The 12,907-nt window shown below is 54.5% G+C and overlaps 1 protein-coding gene across 1 annotated transcript; it reads right to left on the reverse strand.

Moving 5' to 3' along the window:
• On the reverse strand, positions 8,213 to 12,853 carry LOC100514979 (tripartite motif-containing protein 65-like). Its single transcript, XM_021066664.1, has 4 exons — positions 12,482 to 12,853; positions 11,649 to 12,276; positions 11,362 to 11,424; positions 8,213 to 10,324 (listed from the first exon to the last, which is right to left on the reverse strand). Exons 2-4 carry the CDS (start codon positions 11,764 to 11,766, stop codon positions 9,762 to 9,764), a joined length of 744 nt encoding a protein of 247 aa, XP_020922323.1. The 5' UTR covers positions 11,767 to 12,276; positions 12,482 to 12,853; the 3' UTR covers positions 8,213 to 9,761.

Below are 12,907 nucleotides of genomic sequence, written 5' to 3' on the forward strand. Positions count from 1 at the left end.
GCTGTGAGCTATGGTGTAGGTCACAGACACAACTCAGATCTGACATTGCTGTAGCTGTGGTGTAGGCCGGCAGCTGTAGCTCCAACTTGACCCCTAGCCTGGGAACTTCCATATGCTGCAGGTGCAGCCCTAAAAAGCAAAAATAAAAATAAAACAAAGTGGATCATGCCAGAGCACACCAGAACCAAGTTCACATTTCTCCTAGCCCCTCATTACCTGGTCCCATCCCTTCTGTAGCACCAGCCACCTCCCTGCTTTCTCACAGATGCTACCACGTCACCCTGGATGAGCCCTACTGCTCACGGTGATGAAGGCCAAGTGCCACCTCCTCTGGAGAGTCTTCCCTGGTGGCCCCTGATGGCTCAGCTTCCTAGAACCAGGATCACCTGGGGGAATTGTCTGCTTTGGTGTCTCCATCACCTAGAAAAGCACCTAGCACAACACTCAACAGGTGACACCGTTAAAAAGGACCACAGCTGGAGCGGGTCTGGGGTGGGGCTGAGATATCAGAGATTTCTACTCTCATAGTTCTGGAGGCCAGAAATCTGAGATCAAGACGTTGGCAGGGTTGGTTTCTTCTGGAGGCTCTTAGAATCCGTTCCAGGCCTCCCTCCCCGCCCCCTGGCTGCCGGCAATCCTTGGCTACCTTTGCTTCATCTGCTCTCTGGGTCTGTGTCTCCATGGCTCTGTTTTCTCTTTCCTCTCTCTTTTTTCTTTTTCTTTTTTTTGGCCACACCCACAGCATGTAGAAGTTCCCAGGCCGGGGATCAAACCCTCACCATAGCAGTGACAATGCTGAATCCTTAACCCAGTGAACCACCAGAGAACTTCTGGTTTCTTTTTATTTTTCTCTTTGTCTTTCTAGGGCCGCACCCGCAGCATATGGAGGTTCCCAGGCTTGGGGTCGAATCGGAGCTGTAACTGCCGGCCTACACCACAGCCACAGAAACGCCAGATCTGAGCTGCATCTGTGACCTACACCCAGCTCATGGCAATGCTGGATCCTTAACCCACGGAGCAAGGCCAGGGATCGAATCTGCATCTTCATGGATGCTAGTCAGATTTGTTTCCGCTGAGCCACGGCAGGAATTCCAGGAACTCCCTGTTTTCTTATGAAGACACCATTCATTGCTTTAGGGTCCGCCCTACTCCAGTGTGACCTTGTCGTAACCAATGACACTTGCAAAAACCCTGTTTCCAAATAAAGTCACGTTCTGAGGTTCAGGGTGGCCATGAATTTTAGGGGACACTAAACACAGCAGAGGTGCGCAATGCAGTTGTGGTCTGATGGGGCCACGCACCCTGCAGGGCAGCCCAGGCCCGCCTTCTCTGGGGTCTTCCCTGGTGCCCCTTGGCTGCCCCTTGCCTCCTTAGACTCCTTCCCTTGGGGACTGTAGGGTTTTTTTTTTGGTCTTTTGGGGCAGAACCCAAGGCATATGGAGACTCACAGGCTAGGGGTTGAATCAGAGCCATAGCCACTGGCCTACACCATAGCCACAGCAACACCAGATCCGAGCTGTGTCTTAGACCTACACCGCAGCTCATAGCAATGCCAGATCCTTAACCCACTGAGTGAGGCCAGGGAACGAACCTGCCTCCTCATGGACACTGGTCAGATTCGTTTCCCCTGAGCCACCACAGGAACTCCATCTGGGTTTTTTTTTTTTACATTTCCTGCTAAATCTGAAATTTCTCCAGGGCACAAATTTACCCAGAGAAATTCCAAACCAACTCGGGCAGGCTGTTGTGGGAGACTGGCATTTAAACCCAGCTTGGGTCGCTCCTAAGATGAACCAGGAACAAAACTCCACCTTCCTTCACATCTTTCTCAGCTCCCACCCCTCCGCCCTACATAGCCTGACTTGGTGGGGGATCGAACCGACATCCCAGGGCTCCCGAGATGCCACCGATCCTGTTGAGCCACTCACCCCTCCGCCTTCTAAACCAAACTTCTGCCCCTCTGGTCGTTCCCATGTTACCGCATCCAATAGGCTTTTTTTTTTTTTTTTTTTTTTTTTTTTTTTTGTCTTTTTACAGCTGCACCCGAGGCATTTGGAGGTTCCCAGGCTAGGGGTTGAATTGGAGCTGCAGCCGCCGGCCTACACCACCGCCACAGCAACGCGGGATCCACCACATCTGCGACCTTCATCACAGCTCACAGCAACACCAGATCTGTAACCCACTGAGCGAGCCCAGAGATCGAACCTGCATCCTGATGGAGACTAGTCGGGTTCATAACCCGCTGAGGCACAACAGGAACTTCCCCCAGTGAGCATTTTTAGTTCCTATCCGGCTCAAGCATCTGGCCCCATTGGCCCCTCTGTCCTTGAAATTTGCTTTTTCCTCAGCTTACAGAACGTCATTCTCTCCTGGATTTCCTCCTGTGGCTGTGGCCAGTCTATTTTTTTTTTTGTCTTTTTAGGGCCGCACCCATGGCATACGGAGGTTCCCAGGCTAGGGGTCGAATCGGAGCTGTAGCCACCAGCCTGACGCCAGAGCCACGGCAACACCAGATCTGAACCGTGTCTGCGACCTACACCACAGCTCACGACAACGCCGGATCCTTAACCCACTGAGCAAGGCCAGGGATCGAACCCACAACCTCATGATGCCTAGTCAGATTCGTTAACCACTGAGCAGCGACGGGAACTCTGTGGCCACTCTTGTTTCTTGCTCTTAACTTTTGAGTGGCAGAGTCCCACAGGCCCCGGCCTTCACCCCATCCTTTTCTCACTCCACACCTGCAGCTCTAACCATCGCTTTTATACCCATCACTCCAGACTTTCCATGTCCTGCCCAGGGATCCAACCTGGCACCTTCCCTTGTGTGACTCAACCTCCCCCAAACGCAACATCAGCTGGAACCTGCCAGTGACGACGGCCTCTGCTGCCCCCGGTGTGGCCACAAGGTCCCTTGAAGCCTGGCCCTTGCCTTCCCTTCCTGTCCCCAATCGCTCTCCCTCGCTGGCCGCCCTCCCAACACCCCAGCTTTCACTCCGCTTGTCGTGCTCCCCCAGCTTCGGGGACTCTGCTGCTGCTGTCCACCCCCCACTGCCCCCACCTGGAGCACCCTCTTTGCCGGCTGTCTTCTGTCATCTCAGATAGAAGTTCAAGCAGCACCTCCTTTGGAAAGCCTTCCCTGATCGTCCTGGCAAGGCTGGTCCCCTTGGCTCTCTCTCTTCCTAGCTCACCTGCTTCTCCCTTTGGCCCTGCCCACTGTGGGGTGAACACACTCCTTCAGGGCCAAGTGGTAAATATGTTAGCTTCGCAAGCCAGAGAGTCTCTGTTCCAACTATGTAACTGTGCCATCATGGGCAAAGGCAGCCACAGACAAAAGGAAAACAAATGAGTATGGCTGTGTTCCCATGGAGCTTTATTTTTGGACACTGAACTTTGTCATATAATTTTTTTCATGTGTCACCAAATATTATCCTTCCTCTCTCTCTCTTTTGTTTTTTCTGAGGCATGAGGAACTTCCTAGGTCAAGGATCAAACCCTCACCTCAGTAGTAACCAGACCCACAGCAGTGATAATGCTAGATCCTTAACCCACTGAGCCACCAGGGAACTCCAATATCATCCTTCATTTGATTATTTTTTCCCAATTAAAAAATGTCACAGGAATTCCCATTGTGGCTCAAGCAGTGGTTAACAAATCCAATTAGCAGCCATGAGGACGCGGGTTCAATCCCTGGCCTCGCTTAGTGGATTAAGGATCTGGCGTTGCCGTGATCAGACGCGGCTCAGATCTGGTGTTGCTGTGGCTGTGGCATAGGCCAGTGGATACAGCTCCAACTGGATCCTTAGCCTGGGATCCTCCACACGCTGTGGGTGCAGCCCTAAAAAAGCAAAAAAAAAAAGGTTACAATTTTATTAGCTTACAAGCTATACAGAAACAGGCAATGGGCTTAGTGTACTGACTCCTGATTTAAATGATTGTGACTAATCTCTCTCTTGCCATCACTGGAGGGCAGGGACTGAGTCTGTCTGAGCTCATCACTTTGTCCCCACTGTCTGTAGGAAGAATATTCTTCCCGCTTTTTCTATCACCTCTCACCCCAAGTGGATATTGTTGAATGAGTAGAAAGAGTCAGGTATGTAGGTTAACTCACTAAGTCCTCTGTGAGGTGAGCATTATTGTTAATTTGCCTTTTTTTCAGAGGATGAATCTAAGGCACAGAGAGGTTAAGTAACCTGTCCAGGGTCACACAGTTTGAAGCGGCAGAGCCAGGATTTGAACCCGGGACATCTGGCTTTGGGGTTGATATGCTTAAACACCCGCATCATGGTTGCTGAGAACTGTCTCAGTGGGAGCTCAGTGTGTGTGAGGGGGAAACAACCTGTCTCCACCCCAACAGCCACCCCACCCACCAGCTGCCCCACTCTCCACGTCTCAGGTCAACCTCTCTTCCTTAGGGACACCTAAGGATGTATCACATGGGCTGGCTCCTTTGTCTCTTCCCCTGAAGAGTCTTTATCTCAGCAGGTGGCTGGATATACTCACCGCCGTGACAGATGTTAGGGTCTGTCCCTCCAAGCCCTCTGAGCTGCACCAGGATGGAGACTGGGTGTCTCTTGTACGGGACACATTTAAGGAACACTGCAGCAAACTGGGCAGGAACCTAACCGCTGGTGTCATCTCCGATTGCCTGTGAAACACAAAAGCACCACGGCACGTGTCCTCCAGGCAGGAAGAATCTGTAGCCATAAATGAGGAAGATTCAGCTTTCAGAAACATTTGGCAGGGGCCCAAAAGCCTTTTAATGGCTGCCCCTGGGCGTCTGACACTTGGTGATTTGTTTTGGCAAGCCGAGTGGCTCAGCTTATATAACTTATATAACTTGTCATTGGAAGCACTGGTTACATACACATCATTAACAACAGGGTGTTATAGGCATTTGGGGTGTGAGCAACCCGAGCTTGCAGAACCGTTGGTATCCATGCCCCCCACCCCCCCGGTCCAGCTACTAAATTCGAGACATGGGACACCCCTGCCTGGAGTGAGATGAGTGGAGTGCTTGCCTGGAGCTCAAAATTTACAGGGATACCAGCAAAACTCAAGTAATCAAGGTCCATAATTTAACGACAATTTAAAGGTAATATTTTTAGAAAGGCAGACCAATGAATTCTGGCCAGTGGAGTGATCCCTTGGTTTCATGAATAAAATTTGGTTGGAACCAGGGCTGCGATTCGTGTGGTGGGCATGGGGCCGGGAGGACAAGCAACAGGTCAGGTCAGAAAAGACGGGTTTTCGTTTACAATTTTGATAATCTTTCCAACATGGATTTTTGCATTCATTTTGATTTGGGGAAATATTGCCTTAAAATATTGTCTTGATTTCTGATATTTTTGGCTCCTCCCCTTAAATTTTGTGCCCTTGGTGAGGCCCCACTGGGCTTCGCCTGATCCTGGATCTACCTGAAATGCACCAGGTTTCCTAATGCCTGGTTTGAGAAGCAGTGGGAGTGGTATAATCTTCAGCAAATATGAGTGCTATGCTTATCCATGCCTTTTCTTCCCCCCTGAGCCTGTGGAAGTTCCCAGACCAGGGATCAAACCTGTACCACAGCAGCGATCTGGGCTACTGCAGTGACAACACTGGATCCCTAAGGGAAACTCCAATGCCAAAGGGAACTCCAATGCCTTTTTTTTTTTTCCTTACTTTCCAAAGGGAACTCCAATGCCTTTTTTTTTTTTTTCTTTCTTTCTTTCTTTCTTTCTTTCTTTCTTTCTTTCTTCCTTTCTTTCTTTCTAGGGCGGCACCCTCAGCCTATGGAGGTTCCCAGGCTAGGGGTCCAATTGGAGCCGTAGCTGCCAGTATCTACCACAGCCACAACAACACCAGATGTGAACTGTGTCCGTGACCTACACCACAACTCATGGCAACGTTGGATCCTTAACCCACTGAGTGAGGCCAGGGATCGAACCTGTATCCGCATGGATCCTAGTCGGGTTCATTAACCACTGAGCCGCAACGGGAACTCCTTATACCTTTTTATAAATCAGGAAACAGAGGCTGGAGAAGTATGTGTCTCTCCCCTTACATATCTTCTAGAAGGTCCCAGCCTCAAATACTCTTCAGGCCTGAGGGGAGGTTGAGATGGAAAGAGAGGGGGAGTAGGCAGGTACTTTGCATCTCTCTGGACGCGTTGGGCATATGGACCCAGCATGGGGAGGGAGTAAACAGAGAGGTTAGTAAGTGAGCAGCTGTTCCTGGACCACTCACACCCAGCCCGTCCTGACCCAGGCAAGGATCTGAGCAGCCTCCTGCCCTCCAGCCTTTGGAGGGTCTCCTTCAGTCCTTGGCTCAGTGTCTGTTAAGCACCTGCTATGTGGCAGACACGTGTTCAGCAACAGAGACAGAAATGAAATACCCAGCCTGCTGCCAGTCTGGTGAAGAATCCACATGGGAACAAGGTGGGTGCCAGGAGGGGGTACACAGAAGCTGTTATGAAAGGGGAGAGGAGGTAACCCCACCTGGCTTAGGGAGAGGAATGTTTAAGAGTGGCTTCCTGCGAGTTCTCCCTGTGGCCCAGTGGATTAATGATCCTGCTTGTCTCTGTGGAGGTGCTGGTTCAATCCCCGGCCTGGCGCAGTGGGTTAAGGATCTGGTGTTGCTGTGGCTGTGGCATAGGCCGGCAGCTGCAGCTCTGTTTGAGCCCTAGCCCAGGAACTTCTGTATATCATGGGGGTAGCCAAAAAAGAAAAAAAAAAAAAAAGGTGGCTTCCTGGGACACAGCACATCTTCGCTGAGTCTTTTTTTGGCCTCACCTGCTGCATACAGAAGTTCCCAGGCCAGGGATCGAACCCGTGCTACAGCAGTGACAACACCAGATCCACTAGGCCACCAGGGAACTCCTGAGCTGAGGAGGAGAAGATAATATTTACTTAATGAGGAGGAGCAAAGGAGGGAAGAGGGAGGAATGGACTCCTGGCAGAGGGGTCGGCATGAGCAAAGGCCAGAACTGAGTCGCTTTGGAGGGCAGAATGGAGGGGGCGCTGGTGATGAAGCCCATGAGAAGTACTGGAGACGGGTGTTTGTGGCAAGAAGCTGGAGTGGGGCGGGGCTGGGGTTGGGCCAGCTGGGAGGGGAGGCTGGAGATGGCCCACCTCTCCCAGGCCAGGTCACCGCCAGGCGCCCTCCTCGCTGGAGGAGTGCAGAGTTGAGCATAAGCTCTCTGGGGCGAGATGCTCCTGACAGCCACCAGGTAGCCACTGCATGCCAGGCAGGGCCTCTGCCAGAGACTCCCACAAACATTCTCTCCCTTCCACCTCCAGCCTGAACAAACCCTCTCTCGGGGGAGGCAGGGTTAAGACTCCTTCCCAAGCTGCCTGCCTCTGGTCCTGCCTCCCGCTCTCCCCTCACCTGTGAGATGGGACGATGAGACAGATGCAAACCACTGGGGCAGCCGCCTCCTGCGCTCCATACGTTACTCTTCTCCCTTCCTGAGTCTGGGTCAAAGAGGCAGTAACAGCCAGGAAGCAACATCTGTGGCTTTGGCTTGGCTGCCGCTTGCCAGCACCTCTAAGGGGGAATCAGAAAAGGAGTTAAAAGACAAAAGAAAGCTATAGGACCGATTTGTAGGTCCTGTAACATTATGCAGCCAGTGAGTGAACAAGTCGTTTTTACATTTTGAAAGTCACTTTGGAAAATGCATGATATGAGGGTTTTTTTTAATTTAAAAACATTTTTTTATTTTATGATTTTTATTTTTTCCATTAGTTGATTTACATGATATGAGCTGTAACTGTCTTCTAGCTATCTAGATCTTCAGCTGACCCATAGCTTTATCTGAACCAGAAAAGAAGACTGCAAGGAAATTCTCCAGGAGAGGTTATCTCTGGAGGGAGGTGGTAGGATTATGGCAGGAATATTTTATTTTCTTCTATGTTCCTTTATTGTGTAAATTTTCTATAATGAACATGTTATAGGAGAGGTGGTGTGTCATAGTGATTTAAATAGCAGACTGCCTGACACAACTTTGTAAATCAACTATACACCAATAAATTTTAGAAAAATAAAATAGGGGTTGCCTTCGTGGCTCAGCAGTTAATGAACCCCACTAGGATCCATGAGGATGCAGGTTTGATCCCTGGCCCCACTCAGTGGGTTAAGGATCTGGCATTGCCATGAGCTGTGGTGTAGGTCGCAGACACAGCTAGCATTGCTGTAACTCTGGCGGAGGCTGGCAGCCACAGCTCCGATTAGACCTTAGCCTGGAACCTTCATATGCCAAGCGCACGGCCCTAGAAAAGACAAAAAAGAAAATAAAAGAACTGTTAAAGCAAAGACGACACCTCTGATCTGGATTTCCCAGCAACGTGTGCCTGAAGGTACCATGTTCCAGCATCACACAGCACGCTAAAACCAAGCGGCCTCTGGAGCCAGAGGGGGAAGGCCCGAGATCCATGCAGCTGGCCTGCTGTCCCCTGCGGTCACATATACACCTCAACGTTCCTTCACCTTAGCTCATAGGTCGGGAAGCCTGCAGCCTCCTGGCTGGGAGGAAGAGACTTGGGTTGTGGGGGGAGAAGGCAAGAATTAGGCATTTTGGTGCTAAGGCTTTCTCTCAACTGTAGAGGAAAGGTTTAGATTTCATGCCTACTGGTCAACATGTGTAGCAGGCACCAAAGGGCACCCTGCCCTTTCGAGGCCAGCAGGGCACACCCTGCACCCGTCTCGCCTCTGCCTCTGAATGAGAAGCTAGGGTCACTAATTGCTCCGAGAGCAAGCCAGGCGGGGATGGAATTCAGGCACACCCCGGTTCTGGACTGCGTTGCCTCAGGGGTTCCCGCCCCGCCCCCCCTATCATTTCCCCTTTGGAGCCAATCATTAACCTGACGGGGGGCCCCCTGCGTGAGAAGCCACAAGTGGCCGGTTGAGGCTAGAAATGCCCAGGTCGCTTCCCCAGAGGGGCCAGGTCCCCAGTCATTGCTCCTGCCAGGGTCACAGGACAAGGGGCCCAGCCAGGGCCTCTCCTGCACACTCCTCCACACCCCACTGGGCAGGTCAGATGGCAGAGGCCTGGATGTGCATGGTAGGGGCCTGGGCTTATGGCTGGGGATGGGAAGGCAGTTTTCATGAACCCCGGGGAGGGTGCAGAGTGGTTAAGCCCCCGCAGCCTTACTTCCATATCTGCTCCTGACTGTAAAACCCCAGCTGCGGAGAAACCGCTGGACAGCAGGGGCAGCAGCACCCGACGGGCCTGGATCGAAGCCCTCAGCTTTGTGGGAGGGGGTCTGACATAGTCACAGGCTCCCTGGTTTAACTTCCCAGCCCCCAATTAAGCCACTAACCCAGAGGGAACACCTCTACCCCAGTGGGTCAGGTGCCAACCCTCGGTCTGGTCCCCTGCGAGGGAGGAGCCAGAGAGAAGCCCCATGGTCCAAGCCCTGACCGTTCTAGGGGAGCCAGGCCCCTGGTGCTGAGTTCCCAAATCCCATCAGAGATGGGGCAGGGGCGGCCGTGACCCTGGGCAGGAATCCCCGCTCTGGAGGCCACAGGGCGGTCCCAGCCCTGAGGGATCTCTAGCCTCCTTCAGAGCCTTCTCCGGTGACAGTGGGAACAGAGAGGTGGGTCTGTTTTCTGGGGCCTCCCAGGACCTCCCGGGACCCCCGGGACGGCGCCGCGGGAGGTGAAGTGCCGGCAGCGGGTGGGAGGCCGCTTTGCCGCCCACCCCTCAACCCCCGCGGGCCCCGCTCCCCGGCGCGCGCCTCCCCACGGGCCCAGGCAGCGCTCGAATCCAGCTTTATTTGCCGCCGTCTACGACTCCGGGTGCTGCTTGAGCGTGACCGAGGCGCCGCTGCTGACCATGACCGCGGGGTAGAGCGGCTCCAGGAAGGCGGCGAGGAAGCGGTAGATGAGGCTCACGCCGCCTGCCACGGCCACGCCGTAGAAGGACAGGCAGCCGGCGCCGCAGTCGAGCGCCACGCCGAGCGTGCGGTGGTAGCCGCCGTGCAGCACCGTCTGCGTGTTGTTGTGCCACACGGAGAACTTGAGCGAGTCCCACTCCAGGCACCACGAGTAGGGGTTGCGGCCCAGCAGGTAGACGATGTTGCGGCGCGGGCGGCCGCTGAGCGGGGGGCTGCGGCGGTAGGTGACGCCCAGGCACACCCAGGAGTTGGACACCTCCGCCTCCCAGTAGTGGCGGCCCGCGGCCAGGCCGCGCGAGCACAGCACCTGCGGCCACTGCTTGAAGCCCGGGAAGGGGCCGCCCGCCGCGAAGGGCTCCAGGAGGATGCCCAGGTTCAGCACCGAGTGGGTCTCCTTGAACAGGAAGAGCTCCTCGCTGGCTGTGGTGGGGTCGAAGCTCAGGTTGCAGTAACCTGGGGCGGGGGCATGGGAAAGGGAGCCAGGGTCATCGGGCTCCAGGGGACAGAGATCTGGAGGCCTGTGAAGCCACACGGCCTTTTTTTTTTAATTAAAAATATTTTTTGTCTTTTTTTTTTTCAGGACCTCACCCACCAGCAGATGGAAGGTCCCAGGCTAGGGGTTGAATCTGAGCCACAGCTGCCAGCCTATACCACAGCAACAACGGATCCAAGCCACGTCTGTGACCTACACCACAGCTTAAGGCAATGCCAGATTCTTAACCTGCTAGGTCAGGTTTGTTACCGCTGAGCCACAACGGGAGCTCCGCACATGGCTTTGGTGTGAAGTCACCAAGTGCTTCCATCCCCGGCTCCTGGGGGGGGCCCTCTATCCCCTCTCTTTGTGTTTCCAACTCTGGCCCTGGGGGTGCTGGCATAGTCTGGAGGAATCATGAGCTGGGTGCTGTCCAAAGATCCGCCTTTCTAGAGAAGCTGAGAACCACGCCCCACCCCCACCCCACCCCCACCCGTAATATAATATCCCTTTTTTGTTCAGGACACGGGATTGAGTGGGACTGAGGGAGAGGCAAGGGCTCCTGGAGGAGGTTACTCAGAAAGGTTCATCAAAGGCAATACCACCGACCCTGGAGATCTCGGAGAAATAACCAGTGATTTCTCAGTGAATCACTTGGCCCTGGCCCAGCCTAGGAGCGCAGCTGCAGGGACATCCAAGGAAACGGGAAACGAACAGGGCCACCCACGCGGACTTGGCTAAAGTCCAGGGGAGGTTGGCAGGCACCCAGGTGAGGGCAAAGGTTGTGCCACATCAGGGCCAGGAAGGGCTGCAGAGTCAGCCTCTGGGTAGCAGGTGAGGCCTTGCCCACTCGTGAGGATGGGACAGGACGGCCTTCTCCCCTTCCTCTCAGGGCCTTGGAGTCACAGGCCATCTCTAGCTCAGGCATGAACGGAGGTGGGACTGGGGGGACAGGCACCCCAGGGCCCTGTTCCTTTCCTTCCCACCCCGGGGCTGGACCCCAGTACTGAGCACTCACACTGGAGAAGTGTTTTCCGGTCCACGGCTGGGGGCAGCACCTCATAGGCGTTCATCTTAATGCCTGGGGAAGATGGAGGAGCTTTGCTGAGGACACGTTCACAGCCCAGCATCCTTCCAGAGAGAGGCCTGGGCTTCCAGGAGGCTGGGTCACCTGGGGAAGGTGCACGCAGACAGGCAGGGCTCTCTACCAGTGCTGGGAATCCCAACCGCTGCCCTGCAGGGCAGTCCCACCCCCAGAATGCAGGTGAGTCTCTGGTAGCCCCAGGCAACCAGGTACTAACGAACCCTTCAGGAGGATCTGGTTGATGAAGCTGAGACCCACGTCCATCAGCCGGGTCCGGAGCTCAGCCAAGGTCTCTGGGAGCTGGAGGAAGCTCTGCTTCTCCTCACAGCTGGTGCCCATCAGGGGCTCCAAGCAGGCTGGGAAGTGCTTCAGCCTGGAGAAGTCCTGCACGCAGGGAGAACGGGCTTGTTAGCCGGGGCCCAGCAGACGATGCAGGCCCCTGCCTGTGCTTAGTGGTCCTGTTGTCAACCGTGGACATCTCTCTCCCCTCCTCCTGGTTTGTTTTGGTTTTTGTACATCTTAGCTTAGGGATGCCAAAGGCACAGCCACTGTGGCCTGGTGCAGGTTGTGACGGGCCTGGGGCCGCGGTGGGGGCGAGGTGGGGCGGGGCCTGGCCTGCAGAAACTGCTGGTCGCTCCGGCTGCTGAGCAGGGTGCGGAGCCAGATGCTGTCCCCCTCCAGTTTCAGGAGCCGGTTGTGGCTCTGCTGGATGGAGCTGCCCAGCTTCCCCAGGGCAGCGGCCTCCTCTTTCTCCACGAAATCCAAGACCTTCATCTGCAGCTGTTTGATCTCTTGAATGATCTCCGAGAAGCAGGTGTTGACCTCATCCCGAGTTGTCTGGGTCAATTTCTGGGGGTGGGGTGGGGAGGGTGTGTTGAGAGACATCTTTGAGCCCCACTCTCATATCCCATTGTCATGGCTGGGAGCAGACCTAGCATCCCGTCTCTGTCTGCCTGGCCCGGCACCATCCACTCCAAGCGCTGAGAGGTCCCCTGGGCCTGATGCAGGGTGCTGGGGAAGCCTGGGCCTGGGATGGGGGTGGGTTCAACCTTACCGAGAGGAAGGCCATCTGCCCCCGGTGCTTCTGGCTGTCGGAGGTGACAATCAGCATCTGGTTTTCCACGTTGGCCTGGACCTTCCGAACCTCGACCTAGGATGAGAGGTGGGGTGGAGGAGGCAAGGGCCCCTGATTCAGAGAGGTGCCCTAGGAGAAGGCCTTCTGCACCAGCCCCTTGTCAAAGCCCACAAGAGACACCCCGACACACCTCTTATATCCTTACGACACTGGGATGGGGATGAGGATGAGCAGAGCTGGAGGGCGGGTGGCCCAGGGCCACCCCTCTGCTCTTGGTCTCTCACTCCCTGAGAGACGCCCCATTTTTTTAAATTTTTTGCTTTTTAGGGCTGTACCCATGGCATATGTAAGTTCCCAGGCTAGGAGTCAAATTGGAGCTGCAGCTCCTGGCCTACACCACAGCCA

The sequence above is a fragment of the Sus scrofa genome, chromosome 12, assembly GCF_000003025.6.
Source record: "Sus scrofa isolate TJ Tabasco breed Duroc chromosome 12, Sscrofa11.1, whole genome shotgun sequence".
In the NCBI taxonomy this organism is placed as follows: domain Eukaryota; kingdom Metazoa; phylum Chordata; class Mammalia; order Artiodactyla; family Suidae; genus Sus; species Sus scrofa.